Genomic DNA, 23,767 nt, shown 5'->3' on the forward strand with positions numbered 1-23,767 from the left:
TCAAATAATTGGTTTGGCAGAAAGTAGTGGAGTAAACAGGATAAAATCCTGTCCTGTTAAATTGCAGCTTATATAGAAAATCTCAGGTAAATTGTGTATTGTGGATGCTTGAAAGGATTAAAAGTTAGTGCTAAAAAGAAACATATCCAGAAAAATAAACAGCTCTACTAGAGAATAATGCAAAATGAAAAATAGAAGTAGATATTTTTTGCTGCAGGGAAACAGGAGTTCTCAAAAGATTTAGACCAAAAACCACAGTAGTATAATGAGCATATGTCATGTTATGGTGCTTTTAAAAAATCATAGGGGGCACACTGAGTAGAAAAACTTTTCAGTGAGAATGAGTCACTTCATACTTGTTCCTGAAATAACTACATTAAGAACAAGATGCTTTCTTCTAGTTTTCTTCATCCCTGAAATCTGTTCATAGGTTGGAGGGCAAACTGTAACCTTAACCAGTCTTAATAAACTTTTCTTGCCCTAAGATTAAAATACTTAAAAACAAAAACATTTACTGACTATGGCTTATATTTGACTAATAAATTCTGACTCCATGTCAAGACCTTTTTTGTTACTGAGCATCCCTATTATGGTCAGAGCCCATCATTCTAACAGAACCATTTTCCTTGATTTTAGGACCTCTCTGAATTCACCACTCAATGCAGGCCAGAGCACCAGTGGCACAAAAGATCATTTCCTGATTTATAATTCACTAAGCAAAACAGACCAGCAGCTGCAGTCTTTGTACTTGGCTGGGACAAACATCAAAGAACCAAATGGCTGCTTTGCTGTCAAGACACACCTACAAGTTTTTAGGCAAGAGAAATAAAGAATTATAACTGATCCCCCTGGTCTAAGAAAGCCACAGTTGAAAAAGGATGGAAAATTTTGGTAGCAACATGTTGCTGATCACCAGTTCCTCTGCTGCCAGTCTGTGTCCTTGTATCAATAGCACCTTCCACTAGAAATCATCTCAGTGATTTTGTGGGGGTGCTACTCAGCATAACTGGAGATAAGAGATTTTAGTGCTTAGTTACTTCTGTTGTGGTACATGAGCATTCCCTCCTCATATCTGTGGTGCTCCACCATATGCCTTGAGAATCCTTGTGCCATTTCTGCTGACTGAAAGCATGAGAACTGTTTTCACATCTTTGTGTTATTTCAATGCATCTGTTTAGAAAATCCTTTATACACAACTTCAACCCTAAGCCTTCTTTCCCAATGAAAAACATCAGACTGCAAGGATTGCATTCTTAATATCCAAAAGCTTAAAATATTCACAGCTTTTTAAAAATTCTAAAATTTCAATTCTTAAAATACCAATCATTTTCCAGCAATCCAAGGCGCGTTCTGGAATCCAAAGCCAAGCTCAGCACATTTTTTTTGACAAGGATCATAAAAGTACTCAAAACAGTACTCAAAGCAACAGAACACAAAGATGTAAAATGTTTCTTAATTAGTTTGTGAGGCTTAGAGCTATTTTGTATCTGTTCAATATAACATTACAACAAGAAGAAGGACATGCATATATGGAGTTACTGGTGTTCTGGTAATAATTAACTGCTGGCAAATAACAACTCTGAGATGCTCAAAGAATTATTTAGTGCACAACCCCTTTGCTTTGGTGGCATCCTTTCCCATCCCAAAATACTTGTGGTGGCTGCACTCTGGGGTGGGAAACAGGAGATGACTTCGGACAACTGCAGGACTTTCTTTCTGTGGGACAACATTCATTCTGTCCACAAGTTTCCTATTGCTGAGCTCTTGCCACAGCTCCAGCCCTGGTTATGAAGGGTTACACCAAGTAGGAAAATGCTCAGTGGTTTGTGACAAAATTGCTGCTGCATGTGTGGTACCTGCTGTGATTTGTGTCACCCATTTGAACCTCAGCCACAAAGCTGCACTTTTTATCAAGGATATTTGCAAATATGTAACTGCTCTGAGGACATATGGACAATAAATAATTCAAAGTTATCTATCTTCCCTGCAGTTTCCTTATCCACCTACCACCTTTTAATGTTTTGTTGGCCTGGAAACAATATTGTTTATGGCACTTCAAGTATAAAAGTGTTGCTGACTGGCAGTAGACTATTTCCAGGGTGATACCTTGGAAATAAATTGGTTCTCCCCAGTCTCCATCTGCTTTGCTCTCATCTGCTATTAGCCCAGAGAAGTCTTGTTTTGCATTTTGAGTGCCTAAAACTGTTCATTTGCAATTATTGATTCCAAAATTGTTACAATGTGATTTAATTTGTTATTCCTTTTTCTCTCCCTCTCCCCCAACCCTTTTTTTTTCTTTTCAGCTCTATATCCATTTACAGTCCTAAGGAGAATCCTAATGCTTTTGATGCTGCTGCTTTCTTCCAGTCAGTGGGAAATTTTCTGGGGATCTTTGCTGGATCATTTGCCATGGGATCCTCTTATGCTGTTGTCACAGCTTTAATATCCTTTATGGTTTGTTTTGAGCAAATCTATATATAGATTTGTTTGAGCAAATCTATATATGTTGGAAAAAATATGCAATATCTGAGAGTGACCATCTTTAGTTTGAGCCTGAAGCTTTTCACTCTAGGCTCAAGTGTTTGTAAAGAAACAGATAAATCATAAATTGACAGGAATTGTCATTTATCAGAATCTACAAATTTCTTTTTTACCTTTATCATTAGGCAGGACTCTGGCCTTTATCACCCTATTTGGAAATAATTGTACTTTAAGGAAAGTATTTTGAAGTATATTGAGGTTCAAACATGAATTTATTAAGAACAGCAACTTATTTATGAACTCCAGGCTAGCAGCAATTATACAAAAATAGAAAGGAAACACTACAGCGTGACAGTGTGACCAGCAAGCCCATCAGTTTAACTAAGCTGGAAATGAAAGGTCTGTCTGTTGCCCTGCATTTTTTCTCATGTTTTAAAGTTCATATAAAATGCTGCTAGAAAGATCAGTGATTTTGATCCTTCTTGCATTCACACAAATGTAAATAAATGCCAGTTTGTTTATAAAACTGGACAAAATTACTTCCTTTTCCTTTTTTTCTGGGAAAAAGAATATCAAATGCAACCAACTAGGTATTAATTCAAACTCCACAAAAGTACTTAAAATAGTGGATTTTAAAATCTGTTCTGGATTTTCCTCCTTGAAATAAGTTAGAAGCTGTGCAGTTCTTCCCAAATTCAACATGTGTAGATGGGTATGGTGGGAGCTTTCTATCTTTCTTTCATCTTTTCTCAGATTAGGGGTAATTTCAGCTTACAGAACAGTTGGGTTTTTATTTTTCCTTAGTAATCTTTTAGCACTTGACAAAATTCACAAAGCTGTGTGAGTTTCCTATGTTGGAGACAGGTCTGTTTTTCCTGCTATCCTGGAGTGCCTTCTTATCAGCAGAAGCCGCTGGGCTAACAGGTAAGTATTGCATTTAATTAAATAAAAGCAATTTCATAATATGCCTCTAGTGTGGGTAAAATGCATGGTTTATTTTAGGCATGACATCCTGTATAAAGCTTCTAAAAGCCTTATTGCTATATTGAAGATTGTTTCATCTTTAAGAACAATTCTGTAGTGATATTGAATAATTCTTCCAGACAAAGACATAATAGATGAGGCTCAAGCCCTCAGTCTTTCTTCCCTGCATTATCCCATCCCTATTAGTCCCTCTATTAATCCCCCTATTTTCTGGGCAGCTATGGGACCACAGATAACAGTAAGCACAAGGAAGGAAATAGGCAGTGCCTTGTGATTACCAGACTCTGTGCTCCTCTGCACACACTCCATATCCTGGGCCCTTCTTGTTTCTCTCAATTATCAATAATTAAAAGCAATTATCAATAGTAAACCAAGAACAGGGCCAGTGGGTTGTAACCACCTTTATAATTATGAAAATAAAAAGTCATATTGTCCAGGGCACCTACATGGACATTTTGGCACAGCCATGTCCTAGTGACAGGTAGAAAGATTTGTGATCCCATTGTTTGTTTTTTTTTTTTCCTTAATGCCAGGAAAGAAATTGTACAATCACAGTCAATTATGTACCAGGGCCTCCATTAAAAGGTACACAGAAGTTTAGGCAAAATTTTTAATGGATATAGTTACATACACAGCAACCTATTGTATAGTGTGATTCAAAAGAACAAAGTTTCTATGACCTTGATTGTTTTAATGCTCTTGAGGTTGTCACCTCTGAAATCCAGTGCTCTAATTAATGTCAGGGAAAACTGGGAGAAGAAAAATGCTTAATGGAGTGGTAATGCAGCCCATGCTGGTTTGTTTGCAAAATTGTTCAAAGCCTTTTGAAGGCAGCAGTTATATTTTTATTGAGTTCTCTGGAGCCAGCATGTTACTTTTCTAATATCAGCCACACAATCAAACTATTTCTGAATGGGTATTAACATCTGCATCTTTGTCTTACTAATTATACAACTTTGCATCCTGTTTATTGTCAAATTCTTCAGGCCAATGAATAAAAACAGTGGTACATGAACTGAACAAAAGGGTGGTATTTCATTACATCAAGAAAATCAGATACCAGGTGGAATGAAAGTCCATTTTGTCTCTTAACAGCTCTGTACTGGTTTGGGCAAGGGTAGCATTAATTTTCTTCACAGTAGCTAATGTGGTGCTGGAATCAGCCCAGGCAATTCAGGGATATTTCAGGTATCCCTGAGAAGCACTTACATGAGCCACGGGGTTTTCTGCTCCTCAGCCCACCAGCAAAGGGGCTGAGGGTGCCAGGACAGCTGACCCCAGCTGAGCCATCCCAGAGCGAGAGAAGCTGGAGGAAGAAGGGTTCTCACTCTTACCCTTGTCTCATTCTCTCCCCCCATCCCACCAAGGAGGAGGGAGAGAGGGAGTGAGCAGCTGTGAGAGTCTGAGCTGCTGCCTGGGATTAGACTCAACAAGCTCTCAAACGTGTGGCATGAGTACTGCAGAAAAATGCAAGCAAAGCAGGAGGATTGTTGGTCACTTGCCTGCTACTGGAGGTACTGATTTCCTAATGCAGTGACTTCCAAGTAAGGACTGTTTGAAAATGCATTCCTCACAGAGCACAAGGATGCTATGTTTCAGCAACTGAACAATTGATTATGCATTACACACAAAAGGTAGATTTGTAAAGGAAACACTGATATCTTTCAGAGCCTCAGGTGCTGCACCAAAGGTAATTTCCATTTCTCAGGCATAGGAACAGACTGGATGTCCAGATAAAAATAACTGGCATATATCTTTTTTTGCATGCTGCAATCGTGATGATGGACAGCAGAGTCTCTCCTAGTAGTTACCCTGAAGAGTGTTTCATTGCTCTTTTCTGCTGTAATATATAAAATATCTGAAATAAAAGACTTAATTATTGAACACCACAGATGGTGGTGGTAGCCATGGTAAGGAATTTTAAATGGACAGAGGCAGAGACAGAGGAAGAGAGCAGAACCAAAGTAAAGTTTCAATTTAATTGAAAAATAGAAAACTGTTTAGAATTTTAACTAATTTTTATCAAAAAAAAAAAAAAAAAAAAAAAAAAACTGATGGAGGAAAGATAATTAATTCACCAAGATATATACTCCAATAAAAAGTATCAAGCATTTTTAGGTCTATTACTAGCATTTTTTCATGAGTATTTTTTTCATGGGTTCTGAGTTTCATGTGGAAACTGTTTAATTACTGTTGTGAGAAGGCAAAGTTTAATCTTGAAACTTTTATCAGTTAAATCTTTGTCACTTAATTTCTGTAAAAGGCTTTTGTCAGAAGCTGTTATTACAGAAAAAATCATGGAGCCTTTCTTGTGGCTTCAGAAGTTCAAAGCTATGTTTTGTAAATGCATTTACTTTATTAGTACTATGCTGACCTTACCCTTTAGTTGTCTGGCTTAACCAGTTTTGATGTTACTTTTGTCTTCTCTCAGTTTTCTCTGAAACAGTTCTAACTCTCCTCCTTTCAAAATACTATTTTAAACTCCAAGTTCAGCAGCAGAAATACTCTGTTGGTTAAGAAATTTTCACCAGACTTTGGTTCAGCTCTGATTTCTCACAGCCATGCTAAGGAAATCTGTGCAATGCACTTGTGTGCAGGGCTCACACAGGTGGGTACACACAAAGCACCTGCTGCAGCAGGCAGGGGGAGCCCAGGAAAAGGCAGTCATGCTTCAGGACACACTCAGCTGTTAATCCACACTCTATCTTTTCCAGTCTTTCCCAGCTTTCTTGCTTTGCCCTTTGTCTCAGTGCATGCAGGTTCTGGTTTTACAGCCCTGTGCCTGTCCTTGCAAGCAGCTGTGGGAATGCAGAGAGCCTGACTGCAGCAATGGCACAGCTGCACCACTGCATTCAGTGCACCACACTCCTGGTGTCGACATGCTTCAAAAAGTAACTGGTTCCATTAGACATTTATGCCTATATTCATCTTCATTTTCCTTGGATATTGTGTTTTCTCCGTTCATTCCTTCTAAATGAACTTCAAAGACTAGTACTTCCCTTTAGCTATTAAGTAATGCAATTGCAAAATAATTTTATGCTTATAATGCTTTCCATAGGAGTTCTTCAATCATTCTAAGCTTTTTGAAGTGTAATATTGTAGTATTTCATAATTTAGAAATAATGGGCTATACTGATTTTTAGTGGGCAAAGCAGGTGGCAGGGCTCACTTGTTTAGCTTACAGATTTCAAAGATAAAATTTAAATGGAAAGTAGTACAGGTCAATATTTTAGAAAATATTTCATTCCTCTGCCTCAAGATATCCCATGATATACAACACACAATATATGGGCCTGACTCTGGCTGAAAAATGGATGTGATCGAACCAGTAAATCAAAATAAAAATCTGGGATGACTACACAATTATTGTTATACTGGGAACTGGAAATTATAAATTAATGTTATGGTTATTAATCTTATAGCTATATCATCAAGCTGTGACACATGCATGATAAATTGATTCTTATACAGTAGAATCTAATTTGTGCATTTTCTCATTTGCCCTGGAGTATATCATTCCTGACTGCTAAGCAAAGCTGTAATAGCAGAATACTAGAGTAAGGTCAGTGTTAATAGAGATGTTTTCATTTGCAAAGTTCATTACATAGTATTTACTAGTAGGCTATGAAAAAAAATCATAAATAATGTAAATTAAACACTTGTTGAAATAAATTAAGAAAGTACATCTTGCATTTATTAATTGCTTGTTATCTTGTTTTATAATTAACAATATTTCCTAAATTTTGAATGATCACTCAGTCTGAGAAAGGTTCCATGATGTACATGGGCATTTAATGGTCATCTCACTTGGACCTTCTCTATCTACAGCTGTTTGAAGTGACCAGATATTCAAATAAAAAGAGATTAATTTACCTGCAGAAATACACTCAAGCATATGTATGAGAATTGACTTGATTGTATGGGCTTATTTGATGCATACTTCAAAGTCACACAGTGACTTAGTGTAAAGGCATCAAAATTGCAGCCAAGCTCCTCTGATTTTTAACACAGTAAAGACCTGCATTATGAAGAAAAAAAAAAAAAAAAAGACAATAGACCTTGAAGGAAAAAATTGTTGGAGAGTGTAATTTTTGTTCCTTTACTGGTTTTCAGAGCTCTTTGATTTCTGATCATTTTAAAGCAAAAATGCTTGTGATAATAAGTCACTGCTGCTTTCTCACATTCAGCAATTCTTGTCTGGACATTTTGTGATGTTTCTGCCTTCGTGACACCTGCCTTCTTATTCAGGGACTCATAGGAGAGCAGAGTCTACCTAGCAGGAAAGCTTGTCCTCCTTTTCCTCCAAAAATAAATAAGCAGCATATTATGAATGAGGTAGCCAGGATGAGTCCAAAGATCTTGTCTCTCACTGGGGCAATTTTGTGCTACTTTTCTATTTAGGACATAGCAAGCATGAATGTCACCACCTTCATTTTCTTTAATACTGCTGACAAAGTGCATTTATCCTCATGCTGTTCACTTCTCCTATCTGTTTGCTGTGATTTGTCTAGAATTTCTCATCTACCCCATCACTTTTTTAAAATGCTGTGAGCAGGTCTTCTTGTGGACACTCTCAGAAGGGATCTACCAAAACATTTCTGTCTGCAGTTCTGAGCGCTGCGAGCCCAAGGCAATTTGGTGCCTGATGTGCATTAGTTCACTGAGCTGGCATTATTCTATACAAGGAAGCTATTCTGGGATTTCAATTCTAAACTGTGGGGTTTTCTTTTCTTGATTCATTAGCAATGTGCCATGCTGTGTCATGCACAGTAGGCAGACTCCTGCCAGTGAGGAGGGAGAAGGGATACTTTGGCTTCCAGGTCAAAAGGAAAGAGACCTCAACTCTTGTAAGCTCTAACTCTGCCACTCCCAGGAGCACAGGAAGAAATCTAAGCCTAATTAGGAAAACAATAGGTAGGAAGATGGCATTTGCCCTGCTGTGCAGAGACAGATGACAGCTGAGCTGGTCTGCTGCACATCCCTTACTGGAGTCATGGCTTGGGTCTGCCTAATTTAGGGGCTGCTGTAGGTACAGTTTTCTAAGGCAGTAAGAAAAACAGAGAAATGTATATGTTTTAGAGAAAAGTACATATTCTAGCAAGGCATTAATGTGACACCAAAGATCAGTTGCATAAAGTGTGGATAGTGGGGTCTTAGTGCTAGTGCAGACGTTAAGGATAAACAGGGTAAGCACTCTTAGTGTGGCCAGAATAAAAGCTGTTATATGTCACCATAGGAGTTCCAGTGTAAACTGAATTCAGCAATTTATTTGGGGTTACAAAAGTACAACACTGAATCCCAGGTCTCACCTGAAGAGGCCAGGTGCAATACCAAAGAACAGTCCTCACATGAGGGCCTAAAAATCCCCTCAGCTCCATCTTTTGTTGCTTTCTGTCACTTCAAAATAAAATCAGCCTCAGACAACTCCAGAGATAAAAGCCTCATGAACAAAACACGAGCTTTGATTCTGCATTGGTGTAGGTCTGGTGTAAGAAGCCTTAAATCTTTTCTTTAGTATCAAGAAAATGATTATTCACACTTCATACCCCAGTGAAAACAGCCTGGATAGGGAGACTGTTGCCACTGGGTGTATGGCCCTATTACAGCAGCAATTTGAGGTAGAGAGAATCTCATTTCCTGCCACTCACACATTTAGCTGCATCCTAAGAGATGCTGTGGAGATTCTGACATAAATGAGTCCAAAGTAAGTGTTATCTGATTTAAATAATTTCTCTTTTACCCAATTTTCATTGTTCCTTTTTCCATGCATTTCCCCACCTCTGATGAAGGACCAGTTCCTGCTGCTTTATTGAGAGATTTCAGGATTTTGTGCATCTTTAGAGAGGCATCCCAGAAGCCCTGGAAACCTTCAAAGTTGGGATGAAAACTGCTCAGTTTGCTTACAGGTCTTTAAAATAAAGCTATACGTTTTATTTATTCCTTTGCTCCCCAGAAGGTAGCGGTTTGGAGGTTTTCTTTTTCTAAATTCCCTTTTTTATAACCAAAAGACCTGACAGCTGGAGAAAAATGTCTGTTTTAATCTCTCAAATTAGCAAATTCTCGGGTTTTGATTGTGGCCACTCACTTGCAGGTTTGTGTTAAAAGAACATTGTACATGCTGCACTTCTCTGACATTCCTTTTTGCATGTTTGTAAAATGATGTAAAAGAAGATTTTGTCTTTTTTTATATTACTAGCTTTAGACTCAACAACCATTTCAACTACTTATATTTGTAAAAACTAATGTAAGAATAAGTTCTCTAGCTGTATTAACAGCTAACAAGCTGTCTCAATTTCTCTTTTACAAAAAAATCAAATAAAATGGTAAGGCTTTTATTTCTAAAAAAACAGAGGTTGATCTGTAGCTGAAAATTTACTAGTGATATAAGCATTTTTTCTGTGAAGTGTCTCATCTTTTATATGAAGAGGAAAATGTCAGTAATCTATAATAAACACAATGAGCTGTATTTCACTTTACAACTTACCACCTGTTTCAACTCAAAACATTCTCTGCTTACTTTAACATTTTGTTCTGCAATTGTAGCACTGTCTCAGTAGTTGCTAATTTTGCCACTTGAACAAGTAACAAGTGACTGAGCTGTCTCCAGCAGCCTGAAATTGAGGACAAGTAAAAGGGCCACTTTGCTTTATCTGCCTCCCTGCATCGAATGGATACTTTCTGTTTACTGCTCCAGTATTGCCATATTTGCTCTCACCTCTTACCTCTGTGAAAGCAAGCCCACAAAAACAACCTCATTCTGTGCCACACTCTGTTCATACAGTATTTTGCTACCCAGCTAACTTCAAAATCCAGCTTTAATAGTGCTACAAAGAAATCCAGATTGCCTTTTCCTTGCTAAAGAGTTGTGTGTTTGCCTCTTTAGGTACTTCTCTTTCCTTTTCAGTTAACATGTAATTGGTCATTACTCTTAACTAATCATTTTTTATGGATATTCATTACAAAAAAATTCCTCCAAGCCTTTTAACGAACTATTCATTGTGAGAGTCATGGCTGGTACACATGAAGCTTTCAATTGTAGCAATTGAAATATTCCACTGCATTCCCCCAGTCTTCCCTGGAAACAGGGTATCTGGTTTCTGCACTTGCATAATTGCATGGTTCAGTTCATTTATTCTTATTGCAAAATCAGATTTAAGCCATTTTATTCTTCATGACACTCTCTCAGTTTTCTCACTACCCATAATTAACAGTTTCTTAGCAGTCAAAACCGGTTTATAATCACAGTTGAATTTAATAGTCAATTTTAAAAATGCAAGACTTGACATCCTGATGATTAATAGAGAAGAAACTGCATCAGAAACTCTTATCTCCATTTCAGTTACTGAGCCTGGAGCTAGTGATACTTAGCAACATTACTGTCTGGCTGTATTTTTAACTGAAATGTCATTGTTTGAGCATCCCAGTGCATATTATTAATGCCTTGAGAATTTTTAAACTCCCCAGATCAGTTCTGCACAATCAAATACAGTTACTGAGAAAAAATAATTAGACACATTCATGAGAGCAATTAGACCTCACAAAAATATAAACTTCCTGGATTGTATGTCAGCGGTGACAATCTCACCACACCCCATATTACTGACCATGAAGAAAAGTCTTAGTGTAGTTAGAAAAAAAATCAAAACAGACTTAAGAAAATAAATATAAAAAACAAAGACACACTAAAGGTTCAGTGGAATTTCTCTTGGCTAAAGGGTCAGTGTTCTGTATGTAGAAGCAGTACAGGTAAATTTAAAATATAAAGAGAACCCAGAAGCAAACAAAATGTCTGAAGTGGTTTGTGGGGAAAAACATTTATTTGTTTCCTTGTTTTCCTTCTGATGACAGTCGTTCCATGTGCCAAATCAAATCAGAAGTATTTGCTCCATATTTTTTTCTTCCATCAAAGACATATTAATGGCCTCAGTTCTTCCCAGAAGAAAAGAGAGGGGCTTGCAAGAAAATTGGATATTTTTTGCCAGTATTTGCTTGGTTAGCAATATAAGGAGGTCTAAAGAAAAACATGGTAAGGTAATGATTAATTTAACTGATACATGAGAATTCACAGATCCCACACACAGTCTCCTCCAAATGAAATAGTTTCAGCATTGTCTAAATTACTACTTTGATTTGTTTCCTTTTCTGTGCGTGGTTCAGGGCAGGAGGATATTTCACCTACCTCAAGGGCCCTCTTGCTGCTAAAATTCAAACATTTTGAGGTTTGGATAAGCCTGTTAAAGAACCTGCCGAGGCACCAGTGCTTGAGGCAACTGACACTTGCTCAGTCTGTTCCTATCCATTTTTCCAGGGACTCTGAAGCCTGGCCTGCTCCAGTTGATGCTTTTGAAGTAGCAGATTGTTTGTGTTGGGTTTGCTGTGTTAAGGTGCAGTGCTGCAGACTCTGCCCCCTTAGTGAGCCCCTTCTTGCCCTAAAGTCAGGAGTCACCATCCTGGAGAAGACGGAGCGAGCTTTATCCCGTTTCCAGCCCAGGACTGGGGGACCAGGCAGAGATTCTTTTCACCATTCCACTTCATGCTCTTTGCCTCCAGTGGAACTGGTTTATATGTTTCTGTTCATGCTTGTTTAACCCCATAAATGCCTAGAAAGTGTAGCACAATCACATCACAAGGATGAATAGTGCCTAAGCTGGACAGGCATCTTTCTGCTTGCTTTGTTGTGTCAGACTCATCAGTATAATGCCAGTACATGTGAGCAGCCTGTGAGCTGAAAATTATCTAGCAGTGTGCAGAGCAGCCCATGAGGAGGCAGAACTAAAAAGCTGATTAGGGCATGCTGCAGCTCCTGCACAGGAGGCAGTGAGGAGCAGGGCTGAAAGGCACAAGGGCTGAAGCACTAGGCTGGAGGGTGACAATTGTGTGTATGTGAGCACAGAGATGGCACACAGCAGTCCCACTGCTGGCTCTGTGCTCAGCCCCACGTGCCTGGGGAACGTGCAGGGTTTCAGGGAACAATGATCAGAGTGGACACAAGAGAGCCCTGAGCTGTTGTGTAAATAATTATCTATGTAGATATGCCCCAAGTTTAAGAAAAAGGCAGATCTTTCTTCCTCCATGGGCATTTACACACGGCTACTGGTGAACTCTATTTTTGGTTTTCTGTTTTCTCCCTATGTGCTTTCCTCCTGCATTATCTGTGTCCAGACCTCACAATCTTTTCAGCTTCTTTAATTACAATACTGCACTACAGTGATGTTACTCTGTGATTCTAGTGAGTTACGACCAGGGCCAAGGCAGTACTGAAAAATATCACTATAAAACAAATTAGTTATTATTATTCCTGACAATCCTGCTTCCCTGCCCCTCCAGACCTTCCACCAGCTGGGACTATAAGTGCTGCCACGTGTCCACAGTCACTGACCTGCTGTTCTGGGCAGCACAGCTTGCACCTGCCAGAGCATCACTTTTAAGCAATGTGCTGTTGTTCACCTTGACATCGATACACACTGCTTGTGATAAGATACAATCAGGCACAGACTGAAATTATTTTACCCTGTTGCAGTCATTTAGTACCAAGTGGTCTCAAACCACTAAAATGTAACATTTTTTTCTTTTCCTTTCCTATTCAGCCCCTGCCAAATTCTTTCAAATACTCCAAATTCCTACATATTACGATTATGCTAGTCCTACACTTACAATTACTGTCAAATTATGGCTGGATCATACCATGTATTCATTGAAAGAAATTTTCTACAGCCTTTGAATTTCCAAATACACAACAGTGGAAATGCTATGAAAGCATCATTGTTCTTAGAACACATAGCTCAAATTTCTTTTGTTATAAAAAGCTGTTAACAGACTAATTTGGTTTTTTATGTAGCCTTTTGCAAGCCTAAGTAAGAAAACAAAAGCAGCTAACTCTGTTTTTTCTTTAAATTTCAGGTATTGTTGCTGTCCTTTTCTGTGGAGTCACACAGGCCCATTACACCTACAACAATCTGTCACCAGATTCCAAAATGAGAACTAAACAGGTAGGACATGGAAATAACTGACCTCGTGTCTGACACTGGTGTAAGGAGTAACAGTTACTGGAATACAGCTGGATGGGATTTCATTAATGAAAAGCAAGAGGCTTATGTCTTCATCAGGAGAGTTTGCCAGGAAAGCAATAACAATTACCAGGATAATAATAATAATTAAATATATATATATATATATAAAAGTATCTGTTCTTCCCAAGAGACTTGAAATGTCAGACAGGTATGGAAATAACAGCTTACACCAACTTTCATACAAAAATACTTCAAAATTAAGGAAATCAAAGAGCTCTAGTAAGACGGAAGTGGCTGAAAGATTGGATCCCTGCAGATTTTGCAAAGGGATTGTATAAACTGCAGTCTGCCCCACAGATTTAAGCAGTGACATTATTTAATTCTGGTTTAATTAAAAATTGTCATCATTAGAAAGAGATTTTTTTTTTCTTTCCATTGTGTTATTTAGAGTTTAGAAATATGAAATTTGATCACCTGGTTTTTGTTTGAAGAAGTGACTAATACAATTGTAATTCTTTTTAAAACGTGAGGCTGTTCTCAGATCTATGGTATTGCAGTGTTCAAAATAATTTTCAGCATGAGTCATTTTAGACAACCCTGCCACTGCTTTGATCCTGGTAGAAGTCATTTAAATGCAGTTTTCTTCCCTTGTAACATTGACTCATATGTCCCAAGACCCCCAGGTTGTAGGAAATCGATCTCCTAGAATAAAATGGAAACTTATGGCCCAATACTATAATTTTCATGATGCAATCTCGTACCTTTTTCAGCAATTCCTTTCTTTTGAGCACTGGAAATTTTACGTAGAAAAATTCATCACTTCTTGCACATCTCAATTTAATCAAAAATCCAATTTTCTATCAAAAACAGCTTGATAGAAAAAAATACTGGCCACAGTATCAGTTCAACTGTTAGAGTCTCACAGATTTTAGATCACAAAAAAGTTTCTGGTCACTACTCCCATAATAAAGTGTCAGCTATGGAACAGGATAAGTCTTTTCAATTGTATTTCTTTATAGCAGCAGAGTCTGATGCTTTCAGAAAGTATTCCAGCAGAGAACTAACCTTTCTCTGATAACTGTATTGTAACGGAACAACATTGAAATCTACCACAGAATTGTTTCTGTTCTGCAGAAAGACTGAATTACATATGCCATTACTCCCCTTGCATATAACTTATAATTTGAATAGAAGGTTTTTTCAGGGATTCATCTGCATGTTTTAATGATGCATAGCCTCAGAGAGAGACATAAAAAGCCAAGGTTGTGGTATTTTTAATTATCTATGAGGCTTTTCAGCTGCAGAATCAACTAACTGTTGATTAACTGTTTAAATGCATCCTGGTTTTGTTCATGTTTACTCTGTTATTCCCTCCTATTCAATAAGTGCAAAACAAAAGAGTGAAAATAAACTAAATTTACCCTTGAACACACAGAAAAGGGATTATGTGTTTCTCTATGGAGCTGTGAGTTTTATGTACACTTTTCCATTCTGTTTTCTCTTCCCCATAAGCCCTTAATCCTCAGCCTCCTTTATGATATGGTTCAAACGTTGTTGAATTCCTTTGAATACTTCTAATTTATTTTCTAATCCAAATATTACCCTTTCATATGCAGCTGTTTCAGTGAGATCTGCACTGCCTCTTTCTTTCTCTCCTCCCAAGAATTCTCTCCAAGCAAATTTAATAGGCCACACACTTGGCATTCTCATAATCATATATAACTTCAGTGCATCTTCAATGAATATTGTTGCTCAGACAGTTGGCTTTGCTCCCAATCGAAGTCATTTTATTACTCATTACTGGCCAAAATCAAGGGCTTTTCAGTTCTTTTATAGAATTATTCCAAAGCAGTCTCTCTCTTTTGTTACAATATGACAGATCTTTCAGAAAGGAGTGCTGAACTGTAATGCACACTGACAAAACAGTGAGTTGAGGCTGAAGCTAAAGCTAACAAAAACTATGGAAATTAGATTTAAAATTGTAAATCAGATTGCTGTTTTTAAACAAACACTTTTTCTTTACGGCTTTGCGTAATTTTCTTTACATTTTTTACTTGCTTTTAAAATTTTATAGCTTGATGGTAAAATCCAGTTTAGAGTGATAGAGAAGGTATTTCCGATCCTGGTGCCAAGTTCTGCATTTCTCATAATACATCATCATTTGCTCTAAAAAAAATTAAAAGTTTCTCTTCAGTCACTGATGTAAAATGAGAATTTATCTACAGTTCTTAAATGAGAATTTAAGAGTATCTATTAAAAAGGCCTGTTAAAGGATGCCATGTAATTATTAGTCCCCATGTATCCTTTATTACTCTGTCAATCACTGTTTAAGATTCCATGAAAGAGAAATATTTGATTTCAAGCATCTGAAACTTACAGAATCTGAAATTATAAAGCAACACTAATCTTTTCACAAAAAAAATTAATTATTTTAATACTCTCATAAGAAAAGTAAGATTTAAAAAAATTAGTAAAAACAGAGGCTTTAGATAGTTTTCATTCGATTCAATTATCCCAATTTTCATTAAGTATTTATAAACATTCTGTGTGCTTTTACTGTCATTTTTTTAACATGGGTGATGTTTTATGGAAGTAATTTTAAGTCATCATCATTGACCTGACAACAGCCATCATGATTTTACAGTGAGATTGACCCTGCCCTCCATGGCAGCAAGGTTAGGTCTAACATGAGTGCTCCTGAATTTCAGGCAGTTAAAGTTTAATTTATCCAATGTATCTTTAGTGAAGGAGAAGATGAAACTGCTGGGATCTGATCGAAAGCTATTTGATTCTGAGCAGCTTTCTCCAGAATTATTTACAGCTGCTATCTCCCCTCACGTTATGCTGCAGCCAGACACTTCTAAATCTTGGGACTCTGCAGCTCCAATTTTACATTAGGCTTCAGATGTACAGCTGGGCTGAGTTGATTTGCTCTGCTACAAGTCAGTCAGAGGCTGGGCAGGGTGGTATGAGATAAACAGAAATCCCTGGTTTTTTAAAAGTGGGCAGTGTAAATCCCTACAGTCACCTCTAGAAAAGGATTCATGGATGATACTGTGTTTTCTACAGTTTTCTATGTTCCTTGCTCTGTTTTTCTCTCTGCCCTCTATCACTTTCGCTCAAATGCCAAGCTAAGACCAGCACATTTTCCTAGTGGTGGAGTACTGACTAGTGGCCATAAATATTATCCATCATACCAATGAGTTGTATCTTTTCTGGTTATGTTCCTTTAACTCCGGGGAACAGCTGCAACAATGAGAGTGGGGCAGGGCAATTCCTCTCTTTGCTTAAGTCTGCAAGGGTATGAAGAATTCTCTGCACACAAAATAGTGTCAGCAAGTTACAAATTCTGGAAAGGGACTTCTGAAATGCATTACCTATGGAAGAGCCAGGGAATTAAAAAAGACAAGGAAAGCATGTCCAGCCAAGAGGGGATTATGTCACACACTGCCCTGCCTGTCTCCATTCATTCCCCAATCTAAGCCTTGTTCTCATGGTCACCTCTGAAACAGGTGTGTCTAACTTTTGGTGAAGTTTGCTTTCTCAAATTAGGTGTAGTAGCCTTTCTAATCACATGAGGAGTTAAACAGTTACTCAGCTGTTTTGTTGCTCCTGATAGCAAGCCCATTAAGGGAACAAGCTGCCTTAGAGACAAGCGCTCCTGGCCTGATTGTTCAGCTGCACCGGGTGTGCTGTGTGCACAAGATTCCAAGTTAAGATTTCAGTGGCCCTTCACCTCCAAGGTTTAACATAGGCAGGAGAATGAGAGAAACATTACTGCTGCTTAACTTGTGAGTAACTTTACCAAGACATACAGTCTCACTCAGAGGCTTGAGCAGATCAGATTGCACTGGAGGACTGAAAGTTCAGACTGCTCTTGGGCTTTGCTCACTGATGGACACAGTACTGATTGCTTCAAATTTTAATCTCTCTACTATAAAGCAGACATTATTATCTCTGATTAATAAAAGTCATCATTTTGCAAGGGGGGCAGCTAATATTTCCTGGAAATCTCTGGAAAATACATGAAGGTTTCAAAACACTCCTAGCTCATTGATGATGCAGCTATTTGTCTTCCAACAGGGACACTGACTAGGGATCAATCAGCTGATTTCTGGGTCAGAAATTAAGCTGCATTGCAAAGACACTTTGCTGTAAAAGAATTGTGTTTATAAGCATATCAATTTAATTCTAATTAATCACATTAATCAAAACAGGTTAAAAAAAAAGTAATAAAACTTTTTTTAATTTCTCAAAAACTGAAAATCAAATCATTACAATCCCTTGACCCTAGTATGTTATAGTATAGTCTCAATATAGACTTAGAATAACAGAATCATTGATGTAGGAAAAGATCTCCAAGACCATCAAGTCCAATCATTAACCAAAAATCACCATGCCACATCTACTCATTTTTTGAACACTTCCAGGGATGGCATTTCCACCACTTCCCTGGGGAGCTGTTCCATCCATGATTATGGACTCACTTCAGAAGCAAAGAAAAACAGTAGAGCAAAAGTAAAGTATGGCAACTGAGGTATCTAAATCAACTGAAAGGGGGAAAAAAATCAATTAATCAAAGGAGTGTTACCTGAAAGCCAACAGACAATGTTTACTAAAAAGAGCATTGCAGGACTAAAGGCAGAGAGGTGACTGAAGTCACTGTATCCAAATGAAGCACCATCACTGGGATCTTGACATTCTACTGCTTTTCTGCTGTTTCTTGTAAACCAGTTACAAGCAGACCTACAGCCAGCACTGCAACAACAGATCTATTTTCTCTAGATACATAATACTGTCTTATGGGATTCTCCCATCAGCTGTCTTTTGATAAGAAAATAAATAATGCAGTGCAAATTCTGCTTTAGTAGCAGAACGATTTCTCCTGAGTTTGTTGTTAAAAGCACGTGCCAGGAGCTGCAGCTACTGTTGTTTTCTGTGAGAGAAGGAGAGCAGCTGGGGAGAGATGACTCGGCACTACCAGCACCCAAACTGCATCTGCTTTGTGAGGCTCCCACTCCAGATATCCAGCATCCATACCTGGGAGAAGCAGCCCTCTAACCTCATAGGGAGCTGCAGCACAAAATGAAATTGTTTGGTGCCTTTATCTTAAACCCTCCACAGTCACACTGGACATGTGTGTGCCCTGGGGCTTTGGTTCTGCTATTTGCATGAGTGTTTAAGAGACCAAACAAAGAGAGCTGGGCTTGCTTGTATGTTACACAGTCTATATTAATTTATCTCTGGCTAATGCTTACTATTTTCTGTTATCAAACATTGGACTGTATATAGATAATGAGTTTATACTCCTAGGAAGAAAAGTACATGCACAAATGTCAGGTTATAATGGCTCTTATAATTCAAACTCCTAATTTATAAAAAAATTGAGAGTATTTCTAGTCAGAGGAAAACCCTACTTAGAATAAAATGCCCTAGATTATTAGCAAGGCAGAACTACCACAACACATAAGGATACACAAGGATAATTCTCATCATTTTCAAATGAGCAGCCTAATTGACAGTTGTTGTGATTTGTTCAGCAACTTTTCTTGGGGACAAATGACCTCTAAGGCACTGCACGAGGTCAGGTATTTCCACACAAATAATTGGCAGAGAGAAAGACTGAGAGGAAACTTATTCTCCCAAAAAGTTTACCACCAGTACCAGATTCTAATCTGTCTTTGCCTCTGTGCTGTGCAGGAGGAATCTGTTTTCCCAGCATGCCTACAGGAAAATTTCATACCAGAATGGGGGGGTTATTATCCTCCAAGGTATATAGCTGTCTGCCTGATAAACCTCTGAGAGTAAACTGGAAATTCTTTCTGGCTAATGCATGGCATTCAGGTCTGGCACTCCTCAATAATACACAAGAGGTCTTTGCCTAAGGAATCCAGTGAAGTCCAAATTCTTGGTGAGCATTAAACAGGTTGCATGCATGAAGCACATTTTTCCATTTAAGTGGAGACTGAGCATAAAAGTTAGCTCTGATGGGCATGTCTCATGGTTCCCTTTCTGCAGCCAAACAAAAGAAAATTCCCTGATTTCCAACCTCCTTGCACTCCTGCAAGTTCAGACTCGAAAGTGATAAAGGCTGAGGCTTCAGGCAGTGCTGCCCAGGAAACAGCACAGGTGACCAAGTATCAGGGCTCAATAGAAAGGTCTGGAGAAGATACTCCTTTTGACAACAAGAATCTGAAAATAAAATAGCATTTGAGAAGATTTTGTGGTACTGGAATAGCATTAGCATAGTTTTGCCCATGTTTTAGCCAGTTTTGCTTAAATACTTTGTAAATGACTAATATTAGGTAAAAACCTTGCTCTTGTTTTCTGGTATTTCACCCAGATTTTTTTTTTTTTTTTTTTTTTTTGAGACAAGGCCTATAGCAAAAATCTTAATTTTGATGCTGTTGAAAACAATTGGGGAGAACACATAAATGCCATTGGTATTTTTTCTTTTTGAGAGAAGAAAATGATACATACATAAAAGGGTTGTAAGCACAGTTTAAAAAAGAATGGTTTATGCAGCATTTATCTTATGGCTATGAGGATCAGACACCTGAAACTGTAGGTAAAAACTACTTCTAATTTTGAGGTAACTAACCTATATTGGAAACAACACAAGCCAGAGTCTTCTACTCTTCTAAAAGTCCAAAAGGTGAGGTCTCTAGACATAAGCTACCATTACAGCTCCAGCCTATGTACCATGAAGAGCAGCAGTCCCTCATTCTCGTCCTGTGCTTTCCCTCCTAAGCTCCAGTTTTCCCTCCATCCTGAGCTCCAGCAGTGTCAGATGTGCTGGCTGAGCCCTGTGTTCTCACTGCAGAGCCAGAGCATCTCTGCAGAGCCCCTGGGTCTGTCACAAGCAGCCTGCCCTCGTTCAGCAATTGCCTTCTTTTCTCTAATTGAATATGCACCACATGCGTAGTGCTTGTAATAATTGTTACCTTTAAAATGGATTGCAATTGACAGGAAGTGTACAATGAATTCCAGTTCTCTGCACAGCTATTTTCTGTGTTTAGCAGGAAAAGATGAATGTTGGAAACATGCCAGGTGCATTGTTTGACCAGATGTACCATAAGATCTTATGGAACCCTGTAGAACAGTGTAATGCTATAAGGAAATCTAAAGTTGCTTACTGGATGGGTTTAACAAGAAGAATCATAACAACACAAGAAAATCTTGATTTCTGCAGAAGAAATTATACTACCATGTCTTTCAATCTGAATTTTTAAACAAAATCCCTCATTATCTGACTGATGTTCCTGATTAATTCACCATGCTAGAAGAATGTTAATCTGCAGTCTCTTTACATGTGACTCCCCTTAAATTTATGTGAAAATGCTGTAATTATTTCCTCTCAGCTGTGAGCTACATGATGGATGGTAAACAGTTAGAAAGCATTGCTATGAGTAAACCAATAACAGCAGACTTTATAACTCTGGTGTATCAGTAATCACCTACATCGTTTATGGTTTATATAATAAATTAGCTGCTTTCCGACCCATAATACTGAAAATATTGGGTGTCCAGATACAGAAATCTTGTTAGAATATTCAGTTCTATACTTCATTCTGTAGTTTACATTTTCCCTCTTTTCGTACACCTGCATTAGTGATTCCTTAAACAGAGAATGTGCAGATGTGCTCTGGCCTCATTAGCTCCCATAAGGCATGTGCCCCTTTGTCATCAGCATTTTATGAAGAATATCATATTCTAGTGTCTTAAACACACACACACACACAGAATAAAAAAAAAGTACTTTGGACCTATGAAGAAGAGAAATTCTCTTGAAAAACAAAGAAAAAAATATTTTCCTTCATTTTGTTTAAGCACAGAAACTGGAAAATAACACACTGAAATGTAATTCATACCCTGAAGTAACCCAGAACTGTAATGAAGCAGTATTTCTACAGAGAAGCTCATCTTGTTGAAAAATGATGTCATTTTTCATGCTGGTAGGCTAAGGAACATAATACCATATGCAAACTAGTTTCCAAACGGCTTCATTAAAGTTTTTACAATCTGTTTAAACATTAAACATTTTCTTTAAATATTAATAAAGACCTTAGATTGTTAAGGTTGTAGTTTACTCTTCTAGCACAGTATCAGATGCCAGCAGTTAGCTAACATATACCAACTGGAATTGTAACAGATAGGCCAAAATTGCACTGGCATATGGAGAAACGTGTAAGGAACTTCCAAAGTGAGAGACTTGTGCCATAGCTCCTCTGGAACTGCCCTGAATCACAAATGAGGCTCTCATGTGTCCTGCTCTGTGCAGGGGGGTCAGACTGCTTGGGGCTGTGTGAGCTGCTGCAGAACCAAACACAGCTTTACAGACCTCTGCCCATCGCTGCTGTGCTGCCGTCAGTCTCACGAGAGCTTCGAAGAGCGACCTCTGAGATACTTCTCCCTGCTTTGGGCAGTTAGCACTTATCCCTAGTTTTTCAGTCTGCAGCTATGCAAATATCCAGCCTTGTGTAAAGCACACCTAGTTTTGTGAAGAGAATTCTCTCTGTGTATGTAGCATGTGAAATCAAGCCCATCCTAATTATTGCCACCCTGATAACAGCAACTGTGGAATGCATAAAGAGAAAAAGCAAACCAGAATCAATCTAGTCCTGAGTTGGGAACATATTCTCACATCATCATGTAGTGCTGAAACAGAGCAGGGTGCATTTTAACATGCCATACTTAGAACAAATATGGTTAACTTTAGTTTGAAGTATAACTTATACAATCTCATGTTTTGTAAAAGCTGATAATTACAACAATTCCCTGAAACGTAGTCAGAACTCCCTCATCTGAGAATTTGTGACAAGGATTAAAAAGGTAGGATTCTTCTAAGTCTTCCTTAATCATATAGGAAAAATTTAGTAGAATTTTATATAATGAACCAAAGCCCTTTGACTTCAATGACATTTGGCTTATGCCAATGAGCAAGTTCTAAATATATATAATGACAACAGAGGTAAAAACACTCAGTCTCTTACTTAAAATATAGTTATGTCACAATGGTAATGATTTTCTCTAGCTTGGAAACACTGACACTTCATGTTTTTATGTTAGCTGACTTTTTAGATGATTTTAATGCAGGATTTATCAATAAATTCTTCAGTTATGAAATAAACCTCTAGAAAAAAAACCTGTCTGTTTTGTATTTCTCTGCATAGTACAGAAAATTGCTAAAATTGCTAAATTGGAATGCAGTAAAATTGTTCAGCACATAGGTTAAAATAGTTTTTAAAGTTGAGGGTATTTGTAATAGGTACCTTAATTAGAACCCTGTGTTGCCTTACACTTGCATGAGTATGTGTCACCAGGTTCATAATTGCTCTTCCTGCGAGGCCTGTGTTTGGAAACACAATTAAGATGCTATTTCTGGCATGGCTGGAGAGGCTACACTGGGATCTCTGCAGAGCGTCAGGAGTTCTGCTGCAGATGGGGACTGAGCTCACCCAAAGCAGTCTGCAGGCTTTGGGAGCTTTGCTACTTTTTTACTTTATATTGTTTTAAATAGCAATGCTTTTGCCCTGCCAAAGAGCCTTGGGGCAATGGGAGCCCTTAAGGAATCTGAGCTGTTGTGTGATTCCTAACAGCACCAAACTGCTGCTGACAAAGATCCATTTCTTGCAGTCTGATGTTTCTCCTTTTTAACTTACATGATTTTTGCACAAATCCTGATTCCTCACAATTCTCTTTCAAGGGTTGTTATCTACAAAGTTCCCTATCAGCTGTAAGAACTGCACAAAAGCTTTGGTCAAAACTTTTAGAAGTATGTAGGTAATAGAATTCTCACACAATAAGCTGCAAGAAGAAAATAAATAAATGTAAATAAGGCATTATAATAGTCTAAAGCCCTTGCCAGCATCCTGTCTTTTTAGTGACTGTGCAGCTGTGTTTCCATTACATGATTAATGGATTTCCTACCTTCCAAAGAGACATTTGTACCAAATGGTAGCACAGTGAAAAACATACTAAACAGCTGACTATAGCTCATCTCTTCCTCATGGCACCGTCTGTGCACATAATTAAGGGCTAAAATGCCCTTTGTCAAACGTTTTCAGACTAAATGTCTCAATCATGACTAGGATTCAAATAAGTGCCCTATCTTTGCACATATTTTGGTACCTTTATACTTTAATTAACCTACAGTCATGAACTGGGGTACAAGTTTGAGGATCTTTTTCAAGCTTTTGACTTTTAATTCAGTCATGCAAATTAAAGGAGGTATTGACCACGCTATGTCTCCAGAGAACCTGAGAAGAGTTAGGAGGGTTTGAAAATTCCAA

At 38.0% G+C, this 23,767-nt stretch overlaps 1 protein-coding gene across 1 annotated transcript in view; it reads left to right on the top strand.

Moving 5' to 3' along the window:
- SLC9A9 (solute carrier family 9 member A9) overlaps positions 1-23,767 on the top strand; it is a 182,598-nt gene that overhangs the window by 70,080 nt on the left and 88,751 nt on the right. The window contains exons 8-10 of the mRNA XM_053951725.1: positions 2,304-2,442; positions 3,300-3,405; positions 13,366-13,454. Of these exons, the coding sequence (XP_053807700.1) occupies positions 2,304-2,442; positions 3,300-3,405; positions 13,366-13,454 (334 nt within the window). The remainder of the gene's footprint in view (positions 1-2,303; positions 2,443-3,299; positions 3,406-13,365; positions 13,455-23,767) is intronic.

Source organism: Vidua chalybeata, chromosome 10 (assembly GCF_026979565.1).
Source record: "Vidua chalybeata isolate OUT-0048 chromosome 10, bVidCha1 merged haplotype, whole genome shotgun sequence".
Taxonomy (NCBI): Eukaryota; Metazoa; Chordata; class Aves; order Passeriformes; family Viduidae; genus Vidua; species Vidua chalybeata.